The following is a 25,961-nucleotide window of genomic DNA, read 5'->3' as shown; positions in this document are numbered from 1 at the left end:
TTATGTAAAAATGTAATGTGGCTCACAAACTCACAGGAGGCAATCCACAAATATGCAAACCCCTTTTCACAAGCAGAAACAGATCCGTAAATGCGTAAATATGACTTTGTATTTTCAGAGTAAGTTCTACATATTTGCAAGTCAAAAATTACAGGTTTGTGGATAGTGAAATACGTGTGAATCATGATACACACTTGTCAATTGTCTTCTGTGCTTTTACAAAACTGTTTTGCTTTCACAGATATTAAAGTCTAATAAACTCTTCCATACTGGTCCATGGTCGTCTCTTTTCACCAGCAAATGTAGGAAATGTAATAATAAGGGAATTGAATAAGAGGGAACTACAGCGGAGCCTTATGCCAGTAGTGAAAGTCATAAACAAGTTTACTTTAGCAGATATAAGGGCCAGCGTCGACGTCAGTTAACGTCTGCTGTGTGATTGGCACTGGTGTAACTGTTTAAACCTGCTGTTTTTCTCTTTAAAACCTTTACATTTTAATAAAAGTAGTCTTATTAAATAGAGAATGAATTTCCATTATATATTTTTTAACCTTTATTTATACAGGTATATCCCATTGAGTCCGAAGACTCTTTTGCAAGGGAGACCTGTTCCCATTTACACGTTACCATTCACACACATTCATACACCGATAGCAGGCTAACTATCGACAATAGTTTATTGTCCCGCAGCCGCTGTCAAGGCTCCTGGCTGTTAGAACTATCTATGGTTAAAACACACCACACGCAGGGGGTGAGGAGGACGTTGCAGGCATTGAGGACCAAAGTAAATAAAGTAGGCCTACATATCTTGCTGCAGAGTATTCAGCATGTATCTAAATCCAGAAATACGCTTATAAATCATACTTAGTCTTCTAAATGTAGTAAGCTTAATTAATTTAAACGTGTGAATAGTGAAGTGAATAAGTAACCTACTCTACAAGGCAATAGAAAAGTATAGAGGACACATTAAAACTGAATTGGAATAATTCTTCCTCTATCTCACATTTTCCATGTGAAATTATCACTACTTGTATCACAAACTGATAATTAGATGATCAGGTTTAACTGTGTGCTTATCCCCAGACAGTTCTGCTATACACCTTACCTCATGTGACGTGTCCAGAAGAACAGGGTACAAAGCTTCATATAACCTCATTTCAGTGATTACTTTAATTAATCACAATCACAAAGTGTCACACCATAACATTTTATGCAGTTTAGAACATGTTAATTCAGATCACGTGCTGCATTAATAAGTAGGTCTGCATGCTGCTAAAGCAAGACTAATAAATGCCCTATATCAATTATATTTATGATTTGCAGTTATCACATCAAAGCACAATCAGTACAAATGTATAGTAAAAGCTTACCCCACAAACAAATCACAAGATTTGGACTTTTTAAAATATTTGTGGATTTACTAAACATATACATACGGTCAAAATGAAAAATACAAATCAACCAGTTTAAAACTATAATGCACTCACAATTGCATACCTCCAAGTAAAGTTTTGTATGGCGTTATTTTATTAAGAGAAAATGAACAAAATACCCAAAATGCTCTGGCATGTGCCGGAACAAGACTTTATAAAACAAAACATAAAACTAGTAACTTAGTCCTTGGTCTGTAGCCCAACTGTTTACCATATTTAATCAAAATCTCCCCTACCTTTTTAATATGTCAAACAAATAAACATGACTGAGTATGTCACCTCATTTACTGCAATCAATATGATTATGAATTGAGTATGATCTGACTTTGTCTAGATTTATAATAATCACAATCTAAAAATTGAAAACAAATTGTGTGTAGAGTGTAGAGTCAGACTGATGTGCTGTGACTGCCAGGTGAGTTCCACGCTGCTCCATCTTCGGAGATCTTCTCAAGGCAGCAGGAGCAGTGAAGTCTTCAGTTATCTGGAGTGTCCTTCCCTCAGCAATGCATACACTGGGGACGGAAACAATTGTTAGATCCCATTAGTGATGTTATAGTAAACACATGACGGATAATAGTTAGGACTGACTGTAGCTGCTCACTGTACAATGGCTTCTCCCTGACAGGATGGAAATCCCAGACACTTGTGCAGGCCTTGTGCAGGACAGCCTAGATGAGTCTGTGGAAAAGCAGATTGTGCCATTCATAATGTTAAGATTTATAAAATAAATAAAATACATGTAGGTTCGAGTTGATGAAGAACACAAAGCTAAAAACTAATCAATATAGTTTATTATAACAGCCCTGCAATTCATTCTCTTCGTGGGGGGTATCTTGTCATTAGTGACTTTTAAAATTAGTTGTAAATGTTTTTTTTTCAGGCTGGAAAAACAGATATAAAATATGATTTAAACACGATGGAGCTGCACAATTAAAAAAAAATCCTTTGCATAATGGGACGCTTGTCTACCTGTTTTTATTCAGAAACAGCAACATGATGTTGAGACGGGCTGAGCAGAATAGTATACTGCTCACATGTGTTTATTTGGATCTTCATAGCCACTATTAAGACAGAAAACGCTCTATATGAGGTCGACACATGCTAACATTACATCCTGATGTAAAACTAGTAGGCTATGTATGAAGGTGCCGATGTCCCAGAAAAGCAGACATACAGACACGCTGATTATTATTATAGCAACAAGACTCCAGTATTCAGCTGACTCATATTTCCCTGGCTAGCGCCGGGATTATTTTAACTGATTAACGGAAGGATTCATTGGTCAGCCTTCTTATTTTACGTTAACAGTTAATTATTAACATCCTTAGAAGTGACCAAATGCCTTAAAAAACGGTACATCCTTTAAAAGAATATGCTAACGAACATTAGCTGTTATACCCATTATGACTTGTTAGCTAGTGGTTAGCTATGCTGCCTGCAATACATTATAACCACACGTTGCTTCTCATCATTGAACGTATTATACCGACCAACTTTGAAGTTTAAAAACATAAGAAAACCAGACTTACAGTTCATAGTTTCCGTGGGATGGCTCCGTGTCCTGTAGGCTCTAGCTAAACCCTAGGTCTGTGTCCGACCGTGTGTTCGTGACCGTCAGTCCAGACACTGCTGTGGCTCCGGACAGAGATTGTGAAGCAGCTCAACTGTTTATTAAACCACCGCAGGTCCTGGTGTTTAATGGGTATCCCCTCCTCAACTTCACCGTGTCACATAATAAGCCTCCTGTCCTGTCTAAAATGATCGGGAAACCACCTCAAAGCTAGCTAACGCGGCTTATTTACTGTTACAGACACCTTGGACTACTTTTCCTCAAAGGCTGGAGTACATATAATATAATTCTCCATTACTTAAAAAATGCTATGTAAAAATATAGAAAATACAGAAAAAGAGTTAAATTCACTACTACCTACTACTTCGCATTAGTTTGATAGTTGTTGTTGCTCATTTAGTCATTTCCTACAATTTCTGGTGAAAAGGGACGAAGGAAAAAGGCTTTTCCTCCGTTTATTCACATGCTGACGTCACGGGTCCCAACCGGCGCTTTCATTGGATGATGCGACAATGTTGTCCCGCCCACCTTCTACGGATACAAATCTGTTCTACGCATACGAAACACTTTTGCACCACATTTACCACCTGGGCGTGGTGCAAATCTACCTGCAAAAAAACCCACAGCCGAGACTTGCAGGAGCAGATTCGAGCAGAGAAAACCCTCAGCTGAGACTTGTAGGAACAGATTTGAGCAGTTGTATCATCGATTTGTGCTCGCTCATTAAAATGCTGTGCTCGATATCATTTTATTTGAGAGGACATTTTTCACAGATGTGCAACTTCTGATGCGTTAGTTCACATTTGGGTTTACGAATGCACAAATTGGGGGCATGTTCTCACATTATAAAACACGGGTGTGCAAATGTGTTTTGCACCAACTGTGCTGCAATGATTGTAGCAAAAGTGTCAAGCGCATGACTCTTTGAAGTTGCGATGCACAGGATAGGATTTGTGCACCCGTAACAACGATTTGTGAACTCGTAGCCACTATTTTGTGTCCACAATGGTAGAAAAAATATTTACGACTTCAAATTTACTGTTACACATTTGTGACTTTGGAGTACACATGCAAAACAAATATTTACGACTTCAAATCTACTGTTACACATTTGTGACTTCAGTTTACGCATTCGAAATCTGCAGTTACATGTGCTAAAGACTTATGCACCACATATACCTTCATAGTTTTATTTTATGTAAGTAGATATTTTTATGTAAAAACTGCCAGTAGTTGACCAGAGACAGCATCATCTGCCTTGAGAGCTACACTTCAACCGAACTATTCCTGGGAAAACCCCTCAGTGTGGGACTCGGTTTACAAACAACATCAACAGCCAATCAGAGCTCGAGACGGGAGCGCAGTGACGTCACACGTTAGGTTTGGTGCGATCGTCTCCTGTAAATATTATAACTCGTATCTGTGGCGATACACTGTATTATTTCACGTGTTTTTCCATGGAGAGCAGGTTTATCTAAATGCTGGTAGCGTGCCGTAGAGGGTGGCAGTCCGCTGCCAGCCTGCCTGCTGTCGCTCAGGTCGCTAGGCTAACTTTATAGCGTGATTACTTGCGCTGGCTAGGACGCTAAGCTAATCAGAGGTTATCACGGGAGGAAACCAGCTTGTTTTCAGTCTAATTGAGATGGAAATTTGAAATGACAGCCATCTGCAGCCGCTAACTGAACCGACACGTATCAAAGGTAAGGTGTTCATATCGTTAGCATTGGACGTGTATATTTATTTGGTGTATTTTTAGCTGACGGTTCGTTAGCTACTTCCATCTCATCTTAAAGGGCCTCTGACTGACAGCCTTAGCCCGGTGATGGACACACTGCTGCTCTAGCTGTCAGGGGCAATATTCAAGATAAGAAAATCATTATCTTGTTTTCAGTAAACGCAACACCGGTGTAAACAAACCTGTAATCACCTTTTGTGGTTGTAAACTCAAAGAACATGCTGAATACATGTCAGCTCAGGTCAGCTCTGGTCAATGGCTGATTGATATTACTTTACATTTTATGACTGCGATGTGTTGATTCTTAAAAAATGTGCAAGAATCCCACAGACCCTTTAAAAAGCATTTAATTTACTATTCTAAAACACAAGGCATTAATAGCTGTTAAAATGGCTTTAATGAACCATTCAAAATCTTCAACAATACTGCCTTAGCCTTTTCATGCAGTGGTCACTACAAGGTTCAGCTATTTAAAAGCAGTGTTGTTGTATGTATATGTGGTAGGCTATTTGATGGTAGGCTATTAGTTGCACATCTAAACTCAAGATAACCAAGATTTAATATGGTCAATTTGTCATTTGCACAACTACAGCAGCACTAGTTGGCAATGAAATTCTTCAGTCTCAAGTTTCCTTCAACGATGCAATCTGACAGATTTCATATGATCCTTATCTAATATTTGTATATTGTATTTGATATTGTATTGTATTTACATCATTTATTGAAATGAAAACGACTAATAACCAAGGTAATATTGTACAACCGTCTTTACTGTGCGTCATGTATGAAAGAAATGGCTGATCTAGGGTGAATGTGCTTTTGCCTGTGTCGGTTAGTTGATCATCATCATAGTGTCATCAGGGGAAATCCCAATTGGCTGAGTCCTCCAGCCCTGCCCTGGGTGTCAGAAAAAGTCAACTGTCTGCTGAGCTCACTGTCTATTTTTAGAATTATTCAAATCAGTAGATGTGAGAAATGTTAACACACCAGATCCTGCCGAAAACAGGAGGACTGGACAGTGGAGAGGGAAAATACACTGCAGGGAGGAGAAAGCCATGAGCTGTTAGATTTATCATCACCACAAAACACAGCAAGCTAGCTTTCATTTCAAGATCAGTAATAACTGAATCAGGGGGACATACAGTTACTTTGCAGATTTCAATCTTTTTTTCTATATCTTTACACTGTATGTCATTGAATCTGTTGTCATCATTATCTATGGCTCATCAGCCAGTGCCACACACTGATAAATCAAACTTGCTCGACTTGTTTATACCGAAGTCTGCCTTTAGTCAAAAGAAAGACATTTGGCGGTGGTTACTCGGGTTAAACCTGTGATTAGGAATGAGATATGCATTGATAGAGATATGTATTATATCTGCTTGGGGTGTGTAAGAAGGCTTTATTGCCTTGCCTGCCAGTGCCAACTATTTGAATAGAATACAATGGAAATGTTTGGCAATCAACTGCGCAGTGACCTTTTACCATACCTTATGATGAACATTATATTTTCATTTCTTTATACCTCCTACAAGGAACTTAACATGATAACGAGACTCATTTCCTTCTGATGATCATACAACACCTGTAACAGCAACCAAGACAGTGAAAATTATGCTATTTATATGTTATTATTCATGCCTTTGCACGGGTCTTATCTCCAGACAAAACTATTCAAAGTACAACTAAATTTAATCTGCTTCACCATCATCATATTACCTTTTATTAATCGTACATAGTCATAGTCTCATATAAATACATTACCTCATCGCGATGCAACCATGCCATCTCTCCATGTCTCTCTCTCTCTCTTCCAACACTACCGCTTCCTGCCGAAACTGCAAGTTCCTCGTAGCTGCTAATAAAATAATGAAACAAGCTTTGACTGAGTTTCAATTGTACGTGACTTGTTGTCCTTTGATACATATTTTAAAGGAAATCATTTGTTCCCCTTCTCTCCAGAATCCACTAGGGGTCAAGCGTGCCTTGATGTTGGACCTCCTGCCTAGCATGCAGCCATGAGCTCGGCCCTGTGGAGCCAGGAGAAGCCCGTCGGGGGCTTCAGGGAGGACTGGCGCTTCTACACGGTGATCAAGGAGTGTACGGTGGAGAAGCCTCCGCAGAAGACCCTGAGGATCCCCCGCGGCAGCCTGGGCCAAGCCTGCCAGGAGCGCAACAGCCTGGGCCGCACGCTGCCGCCCTGCAAGGGCAAGAAGAGCCTGCGCATCCTGGACCAGACCAACGTGGTGCTCAGCCTGGACGAGAGGGACGTGCTGGAGCTGGACGAGAAGCTGGCCGAGCTGCTGTTCCCCATCACCAACTGTGAGGAGCGCTACGGCCTGCTCTGCAACAAGACGCGGCTGGAGCGCGTCAGGGACATAGACTGTGGCTCCAAGGTGCGCGTGCAGCTGCTGTCGGGGGACGAACCTCTGCCCGGCGTGGTCCGCTTCAAGGGCTCGCTGCTTCCCGACAGAGCCCTCTCTGGCATCTGGTTCGGAGTGGAGCTGCTGGTGAGTAACTTGTGGCTTTCGCTTTCGTTTTTTTTTTCGTTTTTTTTCGGAGAGAGTGCGAGTTAACATTGTGCACGAGAGCTGAAAGAAATGTCAGTGTAAGCTTGAGACATTGTTTGTTTGCATTGCAGAGTACAAATGATACACATTTCCCTCCTTAAAATGTTTTCAAAGATGGAGGATGCAATCCAAAAGCAAAACATTGTTTGTCAAAATCAGCGTATATCTACTCACCCTTCGCTACCTATCCGTACTGTGTGTGCGCTGAAAGAAAGTCTGGTGTCTCTACACTAAGCATGCTCCATTAATGGCTGGGTTAACAAAGGGAGTAATAATTAATAATAATAATAATAATAATAATTGATAGGTTTTATATAGCGCTTTATTGCCTAGGCACTCAAAGACGCTTTACAGGGTTCCTGGTTCAATTCGTTCACACGCAGTCATACCGGTGGTGGTAAACTACGAGAGTAGCCACAGCTGCCCTGGGGCAGACTGACGGAAGCGTGGCTGCCATTCAGCGCCAACGGCCCCTCCGACCACCACCTCAAACATACAGCAATCATACACATTCACACGAGGCAAGGTGGGTGAAGCGTCTTGCCCAAGGACACAACAACCATGACACAGGTGGCCGGGCGGGGATCGAACCGCCAACCCTAGGATCGTTGGCCAACCCGCTTAACCACCTGAGCCAACGTAGTAGGTAACGTTATTGTACAGAAGACGTTAGGTCTAGACAGGCGCAGGAACAAATATTAAGTCATAATGCCCTAAAGTCTGGTGAAATGATTAGTCCATTAGTCAATTGACAGAAACGTTATTGTAAAAAAAAAAGAAAAAAGAAAAAAAAAAATACTGTCAAACAAAGCTGCAGTGTTTTTTTTTTGACATTTGGAAGAGACAACATTTAAACTTTTGTATTAGCTCTTCCCTAAATCTTAAAGGGCATGCCATTCATTCTGTGCTGTGTGTACAGCACAGCATGCTGCAAAAGCAACACAATACAAAAGATTGCTTATTGCAGCACAATGTTGTTGTTATTCCACTGGGCCCAGCTGAAGTCTCCTTGAGTGGGCTGATGGAGCTCAAGCCTTCAGACTGCAGCTCAATATAAACGCCTCAGAGTTTGCACATACGCTTCAGATAAAATTCAGATTTTATGCTCCTCACCAAACAGAGATTCTTGTGTTCTGTTTGCACGTATACAGTATACCAGTATGTCAATAATAGTATCTTGTCACTTTTCCCTTTTCTAAATATGGCATGCGATAAAAGAAGCACATCATGTTACATTGCATTTTGGTAGAGCTATCCTGTATCTGTACTGGACTTTTTTTTTTGTATGTGTTTATCTTGCAGTAAGTCAGGTATCGCTGCTGCAGTAATCGATCATATGCTCTCACAGCTCTTTTTGAAGTCGACTTGCCTTCACTGAAGAATGCTGAGCCAAGCAACTCTCGCTACCTGCCATGGCTTGTTATGGCAATAAACTCATGCTCATCATCCCTCTTTGCTCCTGTCCTGTCTCCATCTCTCTCTCTGTACACTCATGTCATAATCTTTCCTCCACGTTGTTGTTTTGTTTCTCTCTCTCCCAGGAGGAGGGCAGGGGCCAGGGCTTCACCGAGGGCTCCTACCAGGGCCGCCAGCTCTTCCGCTGTGAGGAGGAGTGCGGTGTGTTCGTGGCCCTGGATAAGCTGGAGCTGTGGGAGGATGACGATGATGAAGACCTGGGCGACCTCCAGGTGGACCACGTCAACCTGGTGGAGGAGGAGCAGGACTTCCCCCCGCTGGAGATCAACTCCAGGGTCCTGGTTCAGACCAGGGACGGGCCGGAGAGAGGCACCATCATCTTCTGTGACCTGCTGCCAGGCAACGAGAGCCTGGGCTACTATGTGGGAGTCGATATGGTGAGTAAAGGCTCTGTCTAAATATGTAAAAAAAATAATAATAGTAAAAAAAATAAAAAAACAGCTGAATGTATACATCTCAAAACAGTGGCTTAGTGTTTTATGTGTGTACTGGGCAAAACTTTTTTCAAAACAATGATGCAAACCAAACCAACCCAGTCAGGGGGTTTGTGAGAGGAAAGTTAAGAAGATAATTAACAGGTCGCCTGCTTTGTCTTTGATGCCAGCTGATACACAGCAGAGCGGCTTCTAACCACAGGTGTTATGTTCATGTCACAATTATAAAATATTGAATTTCTCACCACAGTGCACCTGCTGAGGAATGAGTGGTTGGGAATGGGCCCTCTGAAAACAGAAATATGAGAACATGGGAAAGGTGACATGGTGAAACTGGCTTTATTAAGACTGTATTGGTGACCAGAGAGCAGGAGGACAGATGTGTAACAAGCTGTGTGTGGAGCCACAGGCTGCGGCTTTGGCACAGTAAAGCTGTGAAGACAACTCGTTCTGTGATCACACATCTTAAAAGCTGATGTTGTAGTGGTGGTAGTCATTTGGGATGTCAATGAAACAGTACAGCTCCCTTCATTAATCTGTTTTTATGTTGATATGGTCAGATGACAGACCATCCATGAAATAATGATTTGGTCAGCTGGCTTTCTGCCTAGTTTTTTAGAAAAAATTAAGCCGTTTTCATGTTGATCAGGTGTTCAAGGTGGACAGTGCTAATGTTAAACATTTCTTTTTTTACAAATCAAACGTATAAATACAGACGTGGTCAACTGACTGACTGACTGACCATTCAAACAAAGTATGTTCATACCAGAGCTGCACACAGTAAGGAAAACATTATACTAAATTGTAAATTTACATCCTCTTATTATGCTTCTTCTGTGGTAATTAATGACTATCAGTGTGACATTTATATTCAGCAGCTCTGACTGCTATGCTCTTTTTAATTATCCTGGCCTCAGTAGAGGGCGGCAACGTGCAGAAAGTTACACACTTCAGCTTTAATGTCAAATAATCCCATAAGCTAACGTCTCCGTTTTTTTCTATCATGACTTGCTCGTGCTTTTGTTTTTATTTATTCCCTCCTCATGTCCACCTGTCTTGATGCCTGCGATCACAGTTAGTAGCCGGTATCTATGACCACTGTTGTCAGGCGGGAGTTGTATTGTTGTCATAGAGAGATTGAAACACATAACTGAGGCATTTGACTGCCGATGGTTAGCAGCAGCAGCAGCCCACTCAGTGCATCTGAGCCTCCCACACAAAGGCAAGGCAGTCACGCGGGGAGTGAGGTAAAGACTTAGTGCTGTGTATGACCCAACGGCGTGGCAAGGCGCCAACAGGCAGCTGAGGAGAGCCCACTCTGCTCTGCCTCACTCTGCGTCCAGCCTCGCCCTGCCTTCTCTTGCTCTAGTGCCACTGGTTTTACGAGTATCACCACGCTTATTCTGGATTATCCCGCTGTTCTTGTTTGCAGAGAAAGTCGAGTTTTCAATTGGACTATACGTTATTTAGGTGGAATGAGATGAGCAGTTTTTTTAGACAGAGTGGATATGCAGAGAATGGAGCTTGAGCATCATTTCTAGCGAGAGCCATCAATAGAACCCCATTAAGAGCATCACCAAAGGGAATACTAGAGGGAGAAAGCACGTGTGGCACCTGCCTGATCACTTCCACAGAGATGAGGAACGCAGGCTGGGAGCTTTACATGGTTCTCATCATGTCTCCAACTCTTTCAGGACAATCCTATCGGGGAATGGGATGGTGCCTTCGACGGGAAGTTGCTGTGTAATTTTGCCAGTTTGGAGCACACTCGACTCGTCCCCATCTGTGACGTAATGCCAGGTGAGTCACTATAGTGTTTGTGTTTGTGTTTGTGTTGTTATTCCAAAACCTTCAGCTCCCTCTCTTTGGAAGCAGCTCGGAGCTCTTTCTGAGTGTTCTGACTTTGTGTTTTGCTAGCAGCGGGAACAGAGAGCCTTCTGTCTTGATGGCTCACTTGTTTTTTTCTGCAAGTCGACTGAGATACTCGGGCTCTTTGTTCTCCACATTGGCATATTGATTTGTTTATGCGTGCGACTGTCGCCTCTCTGACTATTCACACGTTGCAACTAGGACATCTTGTAGAGTGAGATGGTTCATTTTGCAGGGTTTTCATTAATCTATGATCCTCCTTTTGCACTGACTGCAAAGGCTGCCTGAAGTTTACTGTGTCACAAAGTGGAGCTTCTTTAAAATCTACCCCCCCAAACACAATGTGTGATTCATTGGTTCCTATTGTGTCATGATTGTGATAGTAGGCAGTTAAATGTGTCTCTTGTCACTGTCAGCTTGTGTGCAGCAAAGTGAGTGGCAATAGTTAATATGCTGTTAAATACAATATATTTAGCTCAAAACCTGTTGTCATTGGCTAGATGTTATAGGCTATGTTTTCATTTCCCAGTCATAACACAACATTCAACATGGCAGAGTAATTAAGTTAAAGTTGAATACATTAAAATGATGTTTAATATAGCTAAAGATACTGAAATAAAGCCTTGAAACTTATTTTGGATACAAGTGAAATGTTTTCATCCAACTTGTGTTTGTCAAACTGCAAGGCAAATGTCAGAGAAGGTAAAATGTAAATATACGTACTTTGCAAGTGGGCTGTGAAAGGTTGGTGCATGGTAGTGTTTTGTGCAGGCTGATAGGGGTGATGTGCCTCTAATGTGGATGTATTTGTGGGCTGTGCAGAATATTCCATGCAGGACCAAAGGCTGCAAAAGCACAGTTTTGCCCCCAGAGGCACCAGCAGTGACAAGTCATCCTCTGGCCAAAGCAAACCAAAGAGCAAAGGTACTGCACTGCTTTTATTACCATACAAACCTAACTGACATAACCACAGCTTGGTGTTATGATAGATTCTAAAAGGGGCATTCCAGAAAAAAAATTGTCTAGTTGTGTTATTCTATCTGTCTTTTTCCGCTTTTAATTATCCCTCCTAAAGCAATTTTTTTGTCCTTGTAACCAAAATGGCCTGATCAAACTTGAAATATTTATGGCAAGCAGAGTGAAGAATAGCAACAGATTAAACATAATTGCTGGAAAGTCCCTTTTTAAAAAGATAATAACAACAGAGGGCATGCTTAACTCCAAGTGACACACAAATTGACAACTTCCTGTTGCAGTTTTGTTGATTTGATGTGAATTTTCTGTGCGTTTCTTTCACGGAGAAAGCCGACTAATCGCCCTTATTCCCCCATGTTTTCCTCCCATTATATTTCTCACATGGTGTGCTGATGAAAAAACGGGGACAAAACATGCTCACAGACTCACAAAAACGCACATATATATTTTTTTTATTATCTGTGTGTTTTTTTCTTCATGTACTTGTGTTATTTACAGGTTTAGGTCATCAGTGTGGCAGTAGAAGCAAGTCTGAATTTTACTATACTTTAAATGGCAGCTCTGTTGACCCCCCCGCCCAGTCCAAATCCAAAAGCACATGGTACATTGACGAAGGTAAAACTCGGGTACTCATGGGACGTCAACAATCTTACCGGCAAGCTCCTGTTCACAAACGAGCCACATACTAATCAGTCTCACTACGGCAAACTGCTGTAAGTGCTGTGTAGTTTCAACTGACTAACATTGGTTTGATCTGGGTTTCCATTCTCACTGAATTCTTCACTAAAATAAATACACACTCTGGCACTGTGGTGTTGCTTTAATTCCGAGTTTATTTAGTGTATAAAGTTGAAAACAATACAGTATGCTGTACTTTGATAGTTAAAGAAATTGGTCAAGTTGTGTATGGAAAACTATTTCTCCTTTCTGTAGGAGAGTTGACTAACATTTTTCAGAGAACAGTGTCACAGTCTGTCAATCTCTAAAAATTCTGACAATAAGTCAGGCAGAAATGAAAAGTAATGGGATGAATCTTTTTTGGTTTTAATTTATTAACAAGTGGGAGAAATAGGTTAACATGCAAAATATATTTACTGTATATATCTTTATTATACTAATACAATTACCTTATGCCTGGACAGAAAATACCCCGTTAATTCTTTTTAAGGGGGACTCGATTGATTGTTGTAAGATTCTGGTATCAACAGGAAGTAAACCTACTGTATGCCTCAAACAGGGTTTGCAGAAAAGCAGCGATCAGTAGTTTGTTGCAGTAGCTTGCTATAAAGATCTTTCCACCGGTCTTGTCCTTCATCACCATTGGACTGTTATATTCCACTTGCATGGTGTAATTGTTATTGCCCTGTGGCTTTTAATAGTGCTCAGCTCTGCAAATGACTCCTTAACTGGCTGTTGTCTTGTTTTGGCTGAAGATGCAATGCCATTACACACATGTCTGTGTATTACTGTTTGCAGGCTGAAGCTGTAGTAAAAGCCTTGTATTTCTGGTGTATTCACTCAGCACATTGTGTCATTGTTTGTATGAAATCACATTGCTCATGTCATCACCACTACATGTCAGTTGTGAAGAATTTGATGAGTTTTCTAAAAAAAATTAAAAAAATTGGCATTCGCTTCAGTTAATTATTTGTCAATTAAGACACTTAGATTCAGAAGGATGGAGGGAGATATCACTGATCGTGTTTGAAATGTACAAAGCATTCTGGATATGAAGTAGTTATTGTGTTTAAGGTCACATTAGTGATATAATTTATGTTGAAACTATGTCTTTTCTATGAACTAACATGTGTGCAATATGTCAAATTCAGACTACTCATAATCAAATTGAGGACTGTGAAATTATTGTGGTGTCGCCAGCTGCCAAGGCAAACCAGAATCCTTGAGTGCCTGCGATAGCATTTCAATACTAATGCAGGAGTGAGGAGGAGAGGTCGGTCATAAACGGCTGACATGCTGTTTTTCACAACTGCTTACTCATCCCCTGAATGTGTGTAACCATTTTCATCTTCCTCAGGGTCACTGTCATCACCCTGGGTTGTTTTTCTTTTCTGTGGGCACGGTGCTTTCATTTCTGTCACCAAATCATCAGACTGCACTCCAAACTCCTACGGTTCTCTCAGCGTGGGAGATGTAGTTCAAGTGTGGATGTACAAGCTTAAAGGCCTACTTCACCGGTTTGAATATGAAGGTGTATTGAATTCTGAGATCCTATGTAGTATAAATGTGCGAAAAAAATTGAAATCGGTTCATCCTAGCCTGAGAAAAGGCAGAAAGAGTGTTTTTTTTAACCCTATATTTCTCTTTCTCGTGACATCACAGAAAGAGAAATATAGGGTTAAAAAAAACGTACTTTGTAAATATTACTGTGATGTCACAGTAAAAGACATGACAGTAATATTTACAAAGCAAGTTTTTTTTTAACCCTATATTTCTCTTTCTGTGATGTCACGAGAAAGAGAAATATAGGGTTAAAAAAAACACTCTTTCTGCCTTTTCTCAGGCTAGGATGAACCGATTTCAATTTTTTTCGCACATTTATACTACATAGGATCTCAGAATTCAATACACCTTCATATTCAAACCGGTGAAGTAGGCCTTTAAAGGGGAATGCCACTCAATCCAAGAATCTGTCCCAGATGAAAATGTCAGTGAGGTCTGTTCAGAACAGCCAGTGAGCTAGCTTTACAAGGTTTCATACTATTGCCGTAATTACAAATTGGGATATCATTTCAGTGAAATGTCTCTTTTGCAAAGTTCCAATCATCTGCATTATACATGTGGGCCTCAAGGACCTGCACAGGCATCAAAAAGCTTTTCAAAAAGTCAATATTTTCAGAGTGCAGCCAGATATTGAATCCCAATGACATCACAATTTAACTATTTGTCACAATACACAGGGTTTTTATTCCCTTTGTGAATTCTTAAATACAGTGGCATTCCCCTTTTAACAAACACATGGTTTTAAATGTGTAATAATCAGTGTTTTGGAAAGGTGTTGTTGTCCCCGCACAAAACACTTGTGCACAACCTGCCTTTACTAAATGATCAAAGATGCCTGACGATCTTTGAAACTTGTGGATTTGACACTGAACAATAAATGAATGAAGTGCTCAAAGATATTTAGGTGAGTCTGCTAAGAGCATATTGCAGAACATCATCAGATGGGAAAAGGAATGTAAGAGGGTCATTATCAACACTTTGTACACACAGGAATCTTTCAGACTACTTGCTACCCGATCACAGAAACCTTATTGTGTTTTATTCTTAATTAAATATCAAGTAGCGTTAACGCAAGGCAAGTTTATTTGTATGGCACAATTCAGACACAAGGCAATCAAAGTGCTTTACAGGGGCATAAAACACATTCAAAATAAGACAGAGGAAAATATTGAAACTGCATTTAAGCCCTGGTCGTTAATTTAGCAATTCAAGGGACCTATATTCTATTTTATATTTAAGTTTAATACATGTTTAAAGTCAAATGCACTAGTGTGCTGCTTCCTTTCTTCCTTCTGATGATGTTATTTATCCCTGACTCCAAACCATCTGAACATCTTGTTTTTGCTGGCCTCCAGTGGTTTCCACATTGCACATCCACATTGTCACCCAAAAGAAGTCAGTAGAACAGGTTTTTTTTTCAGCTTGGTGTTAAGTTACTCTTCACTTCAACATCTCATCATTCTGAAGTGAAGACAGTCTTCACACGATACAATCTGTCTTCACTGTAAATGGACTTTTAAGTTTTGTTTTCTTCTTTGCAGTTGGGGAGGACCCCGCCAAGTCTCTCACTGACACGCCCCCTGACTTCAACCAGACGTCCCCGCCCTCCAGAGCCCCGCCCCCGGCCTCGTTGTCCAGCGACAACAAGTTCCACTCGCTGCCCTTCAGCCTGAACAGGAAGGCCGGGCCCATAGACAGCATGAGCCATGGCCCTCTGTCTCTCTCTGTCCAGTCTGTGATGGGAGAGCAGCCCGAGCCCCCCTCGCCCGCTGCCCCTCCCTCCCCGCGGCCCCCCACCCCTCCCAGAGGAACGCCCGGCCTGGAGGTGGGCTCGCTGGTGGAGGTGAAGGAGAACCCCCCTCTGTGTGGGGTCATCCGCTGGGTGGGTCTGCCTCCAGGCCTGCTGGAGCCTCTGGCCGGGCTGGAGCTGGTGAGACAACACAGAACTTGGCAACTTGGAAGTTAGATGTAGATTTCACTATCAGAGAACAAACAAACATATACACAATTATTATTGGTGGGACAAATAATACAATTATATACCACAAAATGGTGGATTGTAATATATTATTCAAACTCTGCTAACATAGTAAACAAAGTCAGTTACAACCTTTACTGCATTTGCTTGTGAGGTAACTGGTGTGTCCTTTGTTGACTGCACTCATGTATGTTCAGTGTAAACCTACAGCCAGTAGCTGGCTAGCTTAGCATAATGATTGGAAACAGGGGGAAACTGATGGCCTGTCTATATCTGAAGGGATCAAAATCAACCTACTAGCTTCTCTAGGGCTGATTCAATTGTGAATGTGAAAATTGCGAAAAAGTGGTTTTTCAGGTACATTTTCTGTTGACAGTTTGTATGCATATGGGCATGCACTATTATTGTCACTGAACAACTTTGACTTTGAAAACAAAGTCTGTTACAAACTGATCACACAGTCCAAAGTACGACCTAAGGCATTTGGAAAAAGGAATAATTGATTCAACTGTTTCGCTGTTCACACATCCTGTACCTGAAAGTAATTGGCTGATGTGATCTTGACATTGTCTCCCAGGAGGAAGAATGCCCTGGTTGCACTGACGGCACCTTCAAAGGTACACGCTACTTCACCTGTCCGCCCAAAAAAGCTTTGTTTGTCAAGCTCAAGTGCTGCCGGCCCGACTCCCGCTTCCCCTCCCTGCATCACTCCTCCAACCCCATAGAGAGGTGCAACTCCATCGGTGAGTCAGTGGGAGGAATAGGGACCAAAAAAAGGAATCAAATGAATCAACATCACCAAAAGTTGTATGTTTAAACTTGTTCTATGTGTGTTGTTGCAGCATTTGGCGGTTACCTTAGCGAGGTAGTACACGAGAACACACCTCCACGCACTGAGCACGATGGTCTGGAAGTCATGGTGGGAAAGAAGAAAGGCATCCAGGGCCATTACAACTCCTGCTACCTAGACTCAACCCTCTTCTGGTCAGTACTATTTTAGTCTAACAGTAAATACTTCAGCAACAGTGTATGCCATTTTTTAAATTTTGTATTAACATCTTTGGACTACAGTCGTATTGATTGAGCGACTGTACGGTGCTTCCCCAAGCCAGCAGGCCTGTGTTTGCCCAGAGGCAGAGGCTTATTAGTAAACTGTTTTGACTTTGCCCACTGGCTCTAAAAGCAGTGTGTTTTTCCTGCTGTGAATAGGATGCTGGATAGTGGATCTGTTGTGTCTGCCAAACACTGCCCAAAGGCGCCATTGAACAGAGCAGTCAACCCAAACCACTAACTACTAAACTACAGACAATCCCATGCTATGAATAAGTTTTAACCAGTTTGCAATCTTTGAATTTTAGCTTTTCAAAGAGAAAAATTATAGAGGGAATTCATGTCAAGGGCTTCCCATCGGTTTTTTTCTTGAACAAACTTCACCATACATATAGACATAATCAAACAAACTGCATTATATCCATCATATGGAGGTTAACAATGTTAATATTTTTTTTACATGTTTTTCAATGTCTGCCAAATGTCATGGTTGATCATTTATATTTGATAAATTAGATAGAAACGATGTCAATATTAATTGTATTTTTTTGCGTGTGTGTTTTCTGCCCTTCAGTCTTTTCTCCTTCAGCTCTGTACTAGACACAGTTCTGCTGAGGCCGCGCTCAAAGACCGATGTGGAGTATTACAGAGAGACGCAAGAGCTGCTACGCACAGAGATAGTCAACCCTCTGCGCATGTAAGAGTTGTTTAAAACCTAGAATATTATTGATTGCATTACTCACTGAAGAAACTGAATGTGAATTCTGATGCGACTTTCACTTGCATTTCAGTAATGTCCCTAAATCAAATGGTGCATGTTTAGCTAGCTAGTAACCTGTTTGTTTTCGTCCTCCAGACATGGGTATGTCTGTGCCACAAAGGTGATGAAGTTAAGGAGAATCCTGGAGAAAGTAGAGGCTGCCTCTGGATTTACCTCTGAAGAAAAAGGTGGGAGAATGACGCTCATAATGTGTTTTTAACGGAGGCATTTTGTCCCCTTTGAGAATCTGAATTTTGACGTTATTATTATTACTATTATTATTATTATTATTGAATAAGCTGCTATACTGGTTGACTAGAATGGCATTTTGAAGATAAAACTCCCAACCCTACTTCCCAAGTCATGAGAAAAATATTTAGACAAAACATACATGTTCATCGATGTGTCAACTTCACTGCTCTGGAACACACAGAAATGTTACCCAACATCTCATTTCAAGCACATGTTGTTCTGCAGATCCCGAGGAGTTTCTCAACATCCTTTTTCATCACATACTGAGGGTGGACCCATTGCTCAGGCTAAGGTAAGGGCTGGCTCTCTTTTGTAGAAGAAAAAAAAACCCTCAGTGCTACATCTAAAGAGATAGAAGCGCATACATAATGGTATCATTTTGCATCACTCAAATTGTGCAAGTTCGAAGCAACGGCTTAAATCATTTTACGATACAGTTATTACTTTTCACACACAAACCACGTGTAAGACATAGTGTTGTGAAATCATCCTTGAGTGTCACTCTTCACCAGACTCTGCAAATATAGTTCCAAAACACATGACTGCTATGCCACGGAATGTTACTACTCCTTGTCTGAACCTGTAATATGTAGCTTAAAACCGTCACATAAAGTTTCACTTCTGTTACCGTGCTAACACCGGTGTGGGTGGAGCGGTTAGAGATTTTTTTCGGTCACATTATGAAAAACCCCCTCAGTGGTCGTGTTTAAGGAACCTTTGAAAAATCAGATGAGAGCAGGATGTTGTCATTCTGTCTTCTGTACTGTAAGGTCTATTAGTATTATTTCCATAGTAGTGAACTACAAAATCCCTGCAGAGACTCACAGAGCTGTAAAAACATGTCACATAACACGTCTAAGTTGACACATGAACTTAGCTCAGATATCAACACTTCAGCAGTATTTCTGCAGTTTATCAGGGACAGGATACAGAGGCTGCAGAAAATGTGTTTATCTCAAGCAGTTAAATGTCAAGTTAAACTTCCTGTTGATCGAACTGCTTTCAAAGCTAAGCTATTGTTCAGGTCATTTATTCACATTTCATAGAACAACCTTTAAAAGTCTTATTTAATATTAGAAATATCTCAAGATATGATTATTTTGTTTCTTTTTTTGGAGAAAATAATCTTGATTCCTTATTAACGGTTTAAATCCACTTCTGCTCATCATAATTTCTGTGTACAGTTCATGCTTAATAAAGACATACGAATCAGTGCCTCAGCATTAAGGGTGCTGATATGAAATTGCTAAAATGACATACAGATTGGCTCTGACTGTCCTGTCCCCTTTGTCCCCTGAGGAAGAACGATGTGAATAAAGCTTGAACAGAAACATTAACATGCAGCCTTGGTGATTGTTCTCCAGGTCAGCAGGACAGAAGGTCCAGGACTGTTACTTTTACCAGATCTTCATGGACAAGAAGGACAAGGTTGGAGTTCCCACCATCCAGCAGCTCCTGGAGTGGTCTTTCATCAACAGTGACCTTAAGTTTGCAGAGGTACATTTCATTTATTTTTTTATGTTTGTTCATTGATAGATGCTTGTGTAATAAATTGGACACCCTATTTATATTTCTGCAAATCTGTATACTGTAAGTATCTCTAGTGTGTGACATAGGAATGGCTCCATCTATTGTCAATTTGATTTGATTTGAACTAAAGTAGACCCATCCTTTGGTTGTTCCGATGTTGACTAGGAAAACAAAAATACTTTTAAGGTTGGAAAGACTAGCGGAAAAAATTAATTCATATGTCACCTGCCATGGCCCAGGCAGTGATTTGAAAATGATGGAGCATGGAAAAGGTTCCACCTAGCTGTTCTATATCCTGCTTTCCTACCCGCCTGGGTAGAATGTATTAACTAAATTAATTGTTAAGGGCTGTTGGATTAGATATAATGTATATATAATGTGTTGGATATCAAGTACTTTTGTTCAGTTTCTGTCCTGGCAGCCCACTTGGCCTCAGGGTTCATTTATTTTGTGCACTGAGCTCTGCTGATGTGTCTGTGCTGATTTGATGACGACTGTATACGTTGTGTTGTCTCCGTGCAGGCTCCCTCCTGCCTTATCATCCAGATGCCCCGCTTTGGAAAGGACTTCAAAATGTTCAACAAGATATTCCCCTCACTAGAGTTAGACATCACAGACCTCCTCGAAGACAGTGAGTTGGAGCTTATAATTTTTTTGTGTGATGTGTTTTTTGCCGATCAATGGTGATTCAAAGCCGTGTGGCACTCTGTAATGAAATCCCCACCGACTTGTCACTGCTACTCAACTGAGATGAAGGAACCTTTTTTTTTCTTTTGCTTTCAAACCTGCTCTTAACTTTTTTTATTCATTTATTTTTTTATAAAGAACTACACTTTTGTGCCAGCCAGGGTAAATAAAGGTGTGTTTTTGTGATATAGCTCCGAGGGAATGTCGAATCTGCGGAGGCCTGGCTCTCTACGAGTGTCGAGACTGTTATGAGGACGGGGATATCACCGCCGGCAAGATTAAACAGTTCTGTGAAAAGTGCAATACACAGGTAAACACCAGAGGGCAATGTTGCAACACCAGTTCAACAGAAACTTAACTTGTAAAGTGCAGGTTCAGAATCCTCCATTTGGGGGCGCCAAATACAAAGGAATGACACTGTGTCAGTGCAGAAGTTATACTGCAGGAGAATGGCTTCTACAGATTTTAACACATGGTCCGTTCATTTCAAATGCCGATGCTTTAAAATATTGTTTTTTTTTTTACATAAATTCCACAACTAGCAGCATTGATCCTCAAATGTACTCAAAGCATTGAGTATTTGTGATCTTTCCTCTACCTGTTGTATGAAATATATTTTTATGTACATATTTTGTTTAACCTTAAAAGACCACAGTAACAAAGTCGGCATGATGCTGTTTAAAAAAAAATATATATATTTGTTTATTTTTTATTCACAAATAAACACAACATAGCCCACACATACAAACATACAAGTATACATAAAAATACAAAATCTTTACAATTACATAAGAAATCTCATTTACCCAAATTCATATTAAGTGATTCACTATACTGCAGGAAATTAAGTATAAAGGGAAATAGAAACGTTGAATCATTACTCAATAGAAATCAAAGAAAATTAAAACTCTGTATCCTATATATTTGTAATGGAGCATGGACCCCTTATTGTTTATATACATTTTTTCTTTGTATGATACTATGTTACCCACATTTTCATATTTTAGGTTCACCTCCACCCGCGGAGGAAAACCCACCGGCACGGCAAACTGTCCGTCCCCAAGGAGCTGCAAGAAGGCACGGGGCGTCAGGGCAGCTTCCCCCGCCAGCGGATGGAGCTGTTTGCCGTGCTGTGCATCGAGACCAGTCACTACGTGGCCTTCGTCAAGTACGGCAGCGCAGACTCCGCCTGGCTCTTCTTCGACAGCATGGCTGACCGGGATGGTGGGTGTCATGGCCTTTATGATGCTGTGGTTGATTATGATGTCAAAAAGTCATCCTTGAAATGAGGTTGGGATCTGGGATATGAACAGTAACATGGTCTTTGGAATGGAAGACTACACTTATGAATCACTATACAGAAAACATTCATACATGTGTACAATTGCTGTTAGGGCTAGGATTTTTTTTTTTTGTAAATTAATTCACTTATTATTTTTTAAAACTTTTATTTGATTAATTTTTTGAATTACATTTTTTGAATATGGCGACATGTTTATCTGTGACTGTAAGCAGCAACATTCTCAGGAACTACAGGAGGTTTTGGCATTTCTACTTAAAAAAATTACTGATAATCTCATTCATTTTCTGTGGATCGATTTTGATTTAATCGATCAACTAATAATGTTACTTATATTTGCTGTTTTATTTTATTTTGGACAAATTTGAATGTCTTATATACAGTAAGTGTTAAACAACTTAATAGATGCCAGGAAAAATATTGTGTTTTTAAAAGCATAAAAAAAAACATTTGACTTTCAAATCGGCTTTTTGACACTTTGACTGCTTTTGACGTTGTTCAAAGTATGAAATCCTAGTCCTTTTTACATTCCAAACACTAAGGATAAGTTGTGTGACGACAGTATGTGCTTTGTTTGTGCTGATGGTGGTTTTGCAGGAGGGCAGAACGGCTTCAACATCCCCCAGGTGTCCCCCTGTCCGGAGGTGGAGGCCTACCTGAAGATGAGCCCAGAGGAGCTACACGCCCTGGACCCCAAGAGCATCCAGGGCCAGGCCCGCCGCCTGCTGTGTGACGCCTACATGTGCATGTACCAGAGCCCCACCATGAGCCTGTACAAGTAGAAAACCCAGCCCCTCAGCCCCACCACACACCCCTCTCCCAGGGCAGGAGATTCCCAGAAATAGACCAAAAGACAAATATGAAAAATAAACTAAAAGACGAAAAGGCTGCCTGGGCTGCCGGCAGGGGTGCTGTCCCTCTCCACCCCTCCTCTCCTCAATGCCTGCCCCACTATGAGAATGGAAGCGAGGGGGAGAAGCCTATTTGCACTGTGCATAAGTTGAAGTGTTGTGTTCTCCATGTAGTCCTATGTAGCTTCCCTGTGTCTGAGCGTTGGTGGTGGATGATGAAGCAAAGGTAAAGGCCTTATGAAGGTTCACTCCCTGTTGAAGGAGCACAGGGGGGAGGGCATGTTCTGACAAAACACACTCAACACAAACAAGATGAGCTATTGGGGGAGGACCTGGCCCACCTCATTTACCTTAAGAAAAGAGGAGTCCTGCTATTCTTAATCACTGTAAAAGACGGGAGCTTTCCATAACGCCACATTAAGGAAGCGATGGCAGTGCGCAAAACCCTCATCCAACATGTGTGTGTACTGTTCTAAAAAAATACTTTGTAGCATAGATTTCTCCAGGTAGTAACATCAACAGTATAGATGTCGACCTACTGTGCGAGTTGCATTAAGAGCAAGAGTATTCTGCTCTTTGTCAACCGGTTTGCATTTCCCCATCATGCTGTGTAAATGTCTTTACAGTATATGTTTTGCAGAAACAGATGTAGCCATTGTAAAAGTCTCACGTTTTACCGCATACTAGCTCAACCAATGCTGCACTTGTGCTCCATCCCAAAGTGGACCTTTCAGAAAACATTTAGGTTTTGCCCCCCCTCCCCCCCCCCATATTGGAAGTCACAGTGAGTGCTTATTTGTAGGTCTGGAGACATCAGAGTTTTGTGTTACAGAATACAAATTTCCTTCTCCTCTGTAGCTGTAAAGAACGCTCTGCATTGCTAATGCAGAGTAGTTGCCAGATAAATGCATGAAGGGAGACTTGTACAATGGCTCGTGTTGTAACGCTGGTTGGTGGAGCACTCCATGCATTCGTAGGGTCAAAGAGGAGACAGTAGGATGGCTAGGAAGAGATTCCACATGCAGTGTTTTTTTGACTTGTGTTGATGACTAAATATAAATTATATTTTATGTTTACAAAGCCTTTTCTTTTTGCCTGTCATGGCAAGTATTGACTCTCGCTGCCTTCCATGAAGATGTGACATGCAATGTTTCCAGCCATGCACCAGATAACAAAACATTTGTGATCAAATATTATTATTATTTATTATATTCTAATCATATTACAAACTCCTATGTCCTCCCTATTTAAGAAAAACAAAACAGGGTTGCTGATGATACTGATTTGGGGTACTCCTTGTCTTCTTTCACTGTGCATTGAAGGGAGTTATTGTAGTTTACGCTGTCTCATGGCAACTACTGAATGTTTATAGTGACACGTTAAACAGTGTAAGAATGAGTTAATGGAAGGGTAGTGAATGAGGCGCAAGGCTGGTAACATTTGGGGAAACATATATATGTGTTTAAAGAAAAAATTCAATTGATAACAAAAAAAAATCCTTGATTACAATATCCAACTTTACCAGTACTAAAGCATACCGACCATACCGCAGATGGAGATTTCAAGTATGTGTTGGTTTTTATATAGCATCAAAAGAGAATGGAATAAAATCAACAAACTGCACATGTTGCGTTGCATCAGCATTATATTATATATTTTTCCTAAATCACAACCTAATCTTGGATTTAGTTGTGATTATAAAATAAGTGTGTAATTGCGTTTTTATAAATTCGGTTCCAACTGACGACTTCCATGTTGCTCTGTGGTGGTTTCCACTGTCCCAGGGATGGTGACACCTTCCTGTGTGAACTCTCTCTGCACTGCTGAGGCGTGTCACTGACTGGAGCCTTGTTCTCTGTGAGAGAAGCCTCGGAACGGAGGACGGGATTTTTATTTTCATGTTCTGTTGCATCTGTACAGTATAGACATATGTAACGGGTGGAAAAATTAATGTCGGTGATGTTCCTGTAAATGTTAACAAAATAAAGCCCATTTTGAAGGGTATGTGCTGAGTGATATTGAGGTGAGCCTCTAAGAATGAGGGTGGTGTTTTGCAGAGGTTTTGGGTTTGGGAGGGGACTTGTGAGCATCATATAATATATATATATATATATGTGTTATGGTTGTGGTGCCGAGAGAAACGTACAACACTGGTTTCCCATCCATTCATTTTCCTACACATGACAGAGGCAACAGTGATGGTAGAATGCTGCTATGCAGAATAAAGGTGGGACCAAGTCATTGTTTTGCGAGTCACAAGAGAAGACTGACATGTTCAAAGTCAAGTCTCAAGTCCGAAACTTTTACGTTTTGAGTCCTCAACAAGTCTTATACAAGTCCTATAATTTGCTAGGAAATGAAGGGAATTTTTTTAAGACAGATTTTCTTTACGCTTGGGGGAAGGTGTCAAGTAATTTCAAGTCAAAAGGCTGAAGTCCAGGTGAAGTCACTAGTCATTGGGTTAAAGCGATTCTAATCCTATACACTTTGTTTACTCACCAACTGCTACCTGTCCATAGATGTTCTTAAAAAAACAACAACTCTTAAACAGCTTTGCGTTCAGAAACAATTTGACTACTACGGAGTCTTTCTCTGATGTAAAATGATGTTGTTTTTTATCAAAGTTTCATACGAGACTTGCATTTAGGATACTTTCCTGGCCTTGAAGTGAAAATCTCATAACGTTAAGATTTTTTGTTTGTTCTGCGCCAAAATGACAAGACACAGTGGTGTTATAGTGACTATAGTGCATTAGGGATAAGGATGACAGAGCAGCTGTATTTGTTTTGCTTACTATTATACAAATATTGTTCCTCGAGGCTATAGCAGTAAATCCCTGTAGAAATGGCTTTCTTGGTGTGTTTTTCAGTGTTTGAGGTGTGTATTATCCACTCCTACAAAGATCCGACTCTTTACTGATAGGATTACTATGATCAAGCCCAATTTAGGCTTCTGACATAGTGATCATCCTCGCCGACTTGTAAACATACAACAACAATATGATCACAGCTTGTTATTCTTAAAGGATGATGAGAAAGATTACAGTAAGTATAGTCTGTTTTTGCCCACTTGGTTGGCTTGAGTCTATCTATCTGGCCTATATGTTCAGATTAAGTCTGCATCTAGTGACCCAATTCCCTAGACAATCTGATGAAACGATACCCAGGGATAAAAATCGGCATATATTATACATGCGTCTACCCCCCTCCCACTGACAGGAATCCTATCCCACACCTTACCCCGTTTA

General features: G+C 40.8%; 1 protein-coding gene and 1 long non-coding RNA gene across 4 annotated transcripts; one reads left to right on the top strand and one right to left on the bottom strand.

Moving 5' to 3' along the window:
- Nucleotides 1-1,147: 1,147 nt before the first annotated feature.
- On the bottom strand, nucleotides 1,148-3,419 carry LOC307248564. The gene is made up of 3 exons (XR_013844792.1): nucleotides 2,966-3,419; nucleotides 2,038-2,114; nucleotides 1,148-1,948 (listed from the first exon to the last, which is right to left on the bottom strand). It is a non-coding gene; the product is annotated as an uncharacterized lncRNA (long non-coding RNA).
- Nucleotides 3,420-4,407: 988 nt separating this feature from the next.
- Nucleotides 4,408-24,690, top strand: cyld (cylindromatosis (turban tumor syndrome)). 3 transcript variants are annotated; one of them, XM_080032852.1, is made up of 17 exons: nucleotides 4,408-4,706; nucleotides 6,704-7,251; nucleotides 8,853-9,164; nucleotides 10,916-11,021; nucleotides 11,913-12,014; nucleotides 12,564-12,680; nucleotides 15,848-16,236; nucleotides 16,862-17,027; nucleotides 17,127-17,268; nucleotides 17,909-18,031; nucleotides 18,191-18,282; nucleotides 18,572-18,638; nucleotides 19,711-19,843; nucleotides 20,399-20,507; nucleotides 20,755-20,873; nucleotides 21,571-21,787; nucleotides 22,461-24,690. In XM_080032852.1, exons 2-17 carry the CDS (start codon nucleotides 6,760-6,762, stop codon nucleotides 22,643-22,645), a joined length of 2,871 nt encoding a protein of 956 aa, XP_079888978.1. In that variant the 5' UTR covers nucleotides 4,408-4,706; nucleotides 6,704-6,759; the 3' UTR covers nucleotides 22,646-24,690. The 3 variants fall into 3 exon arrangements, with proteins under 3 accessions (XP_079888978.1, XP_079888979.1, XP_079888980.1); XM_080032853.1 differs by lacking the exon at nucleotides 12,564-12,680; XM_080032854.1 differs by lacking the exons at nucleotides 11,913-12,014; nucleotides 12,564-12,680.
- The last annotated feature ends 1,271 nt before the right edge of the window (nucleotides 24,691-25,961 follow it).

The sequence above is a fragment of the Ammodytes marinus genome (assembly GCF_949987685.1).
Source record: "Ammodytes marinus genome assembly, chromosome: 1".
Taxonomy (NCBI): Eukaryota; Metazoa; Chordata; class Actinopteri; order Uranoscopiformes; family Ammodytidae; genus Ammodytes; species Ammodytes marinus.
This window is presented reverse-complemented; position numbering and strand designations above follow the sequence as displayed.

Coding starts and splice junctions, on each gene's coding strand:
- cyld (XM_080032852.1), top strand. CDS start 6,760: ATGAGCTCGGCCCTGTGGAGCCAGGAGAAGCCCGTCGGGGGCTTCAGG. Junction 11,022..11,912: donor CATCTGTGACGTAATGCCAG/GTGAGTCACTAT, acceptor TGGGCTGTGCAG/AATATTCCATGCAGGACCAA. Junction 18,639..19,710: donor GACCCATTGCTCAGGCTAAG/GTAAGGGCTGGC, acceptor ATTGTTCTCCAG/GTCAGCAGGACAGAAGGTCC.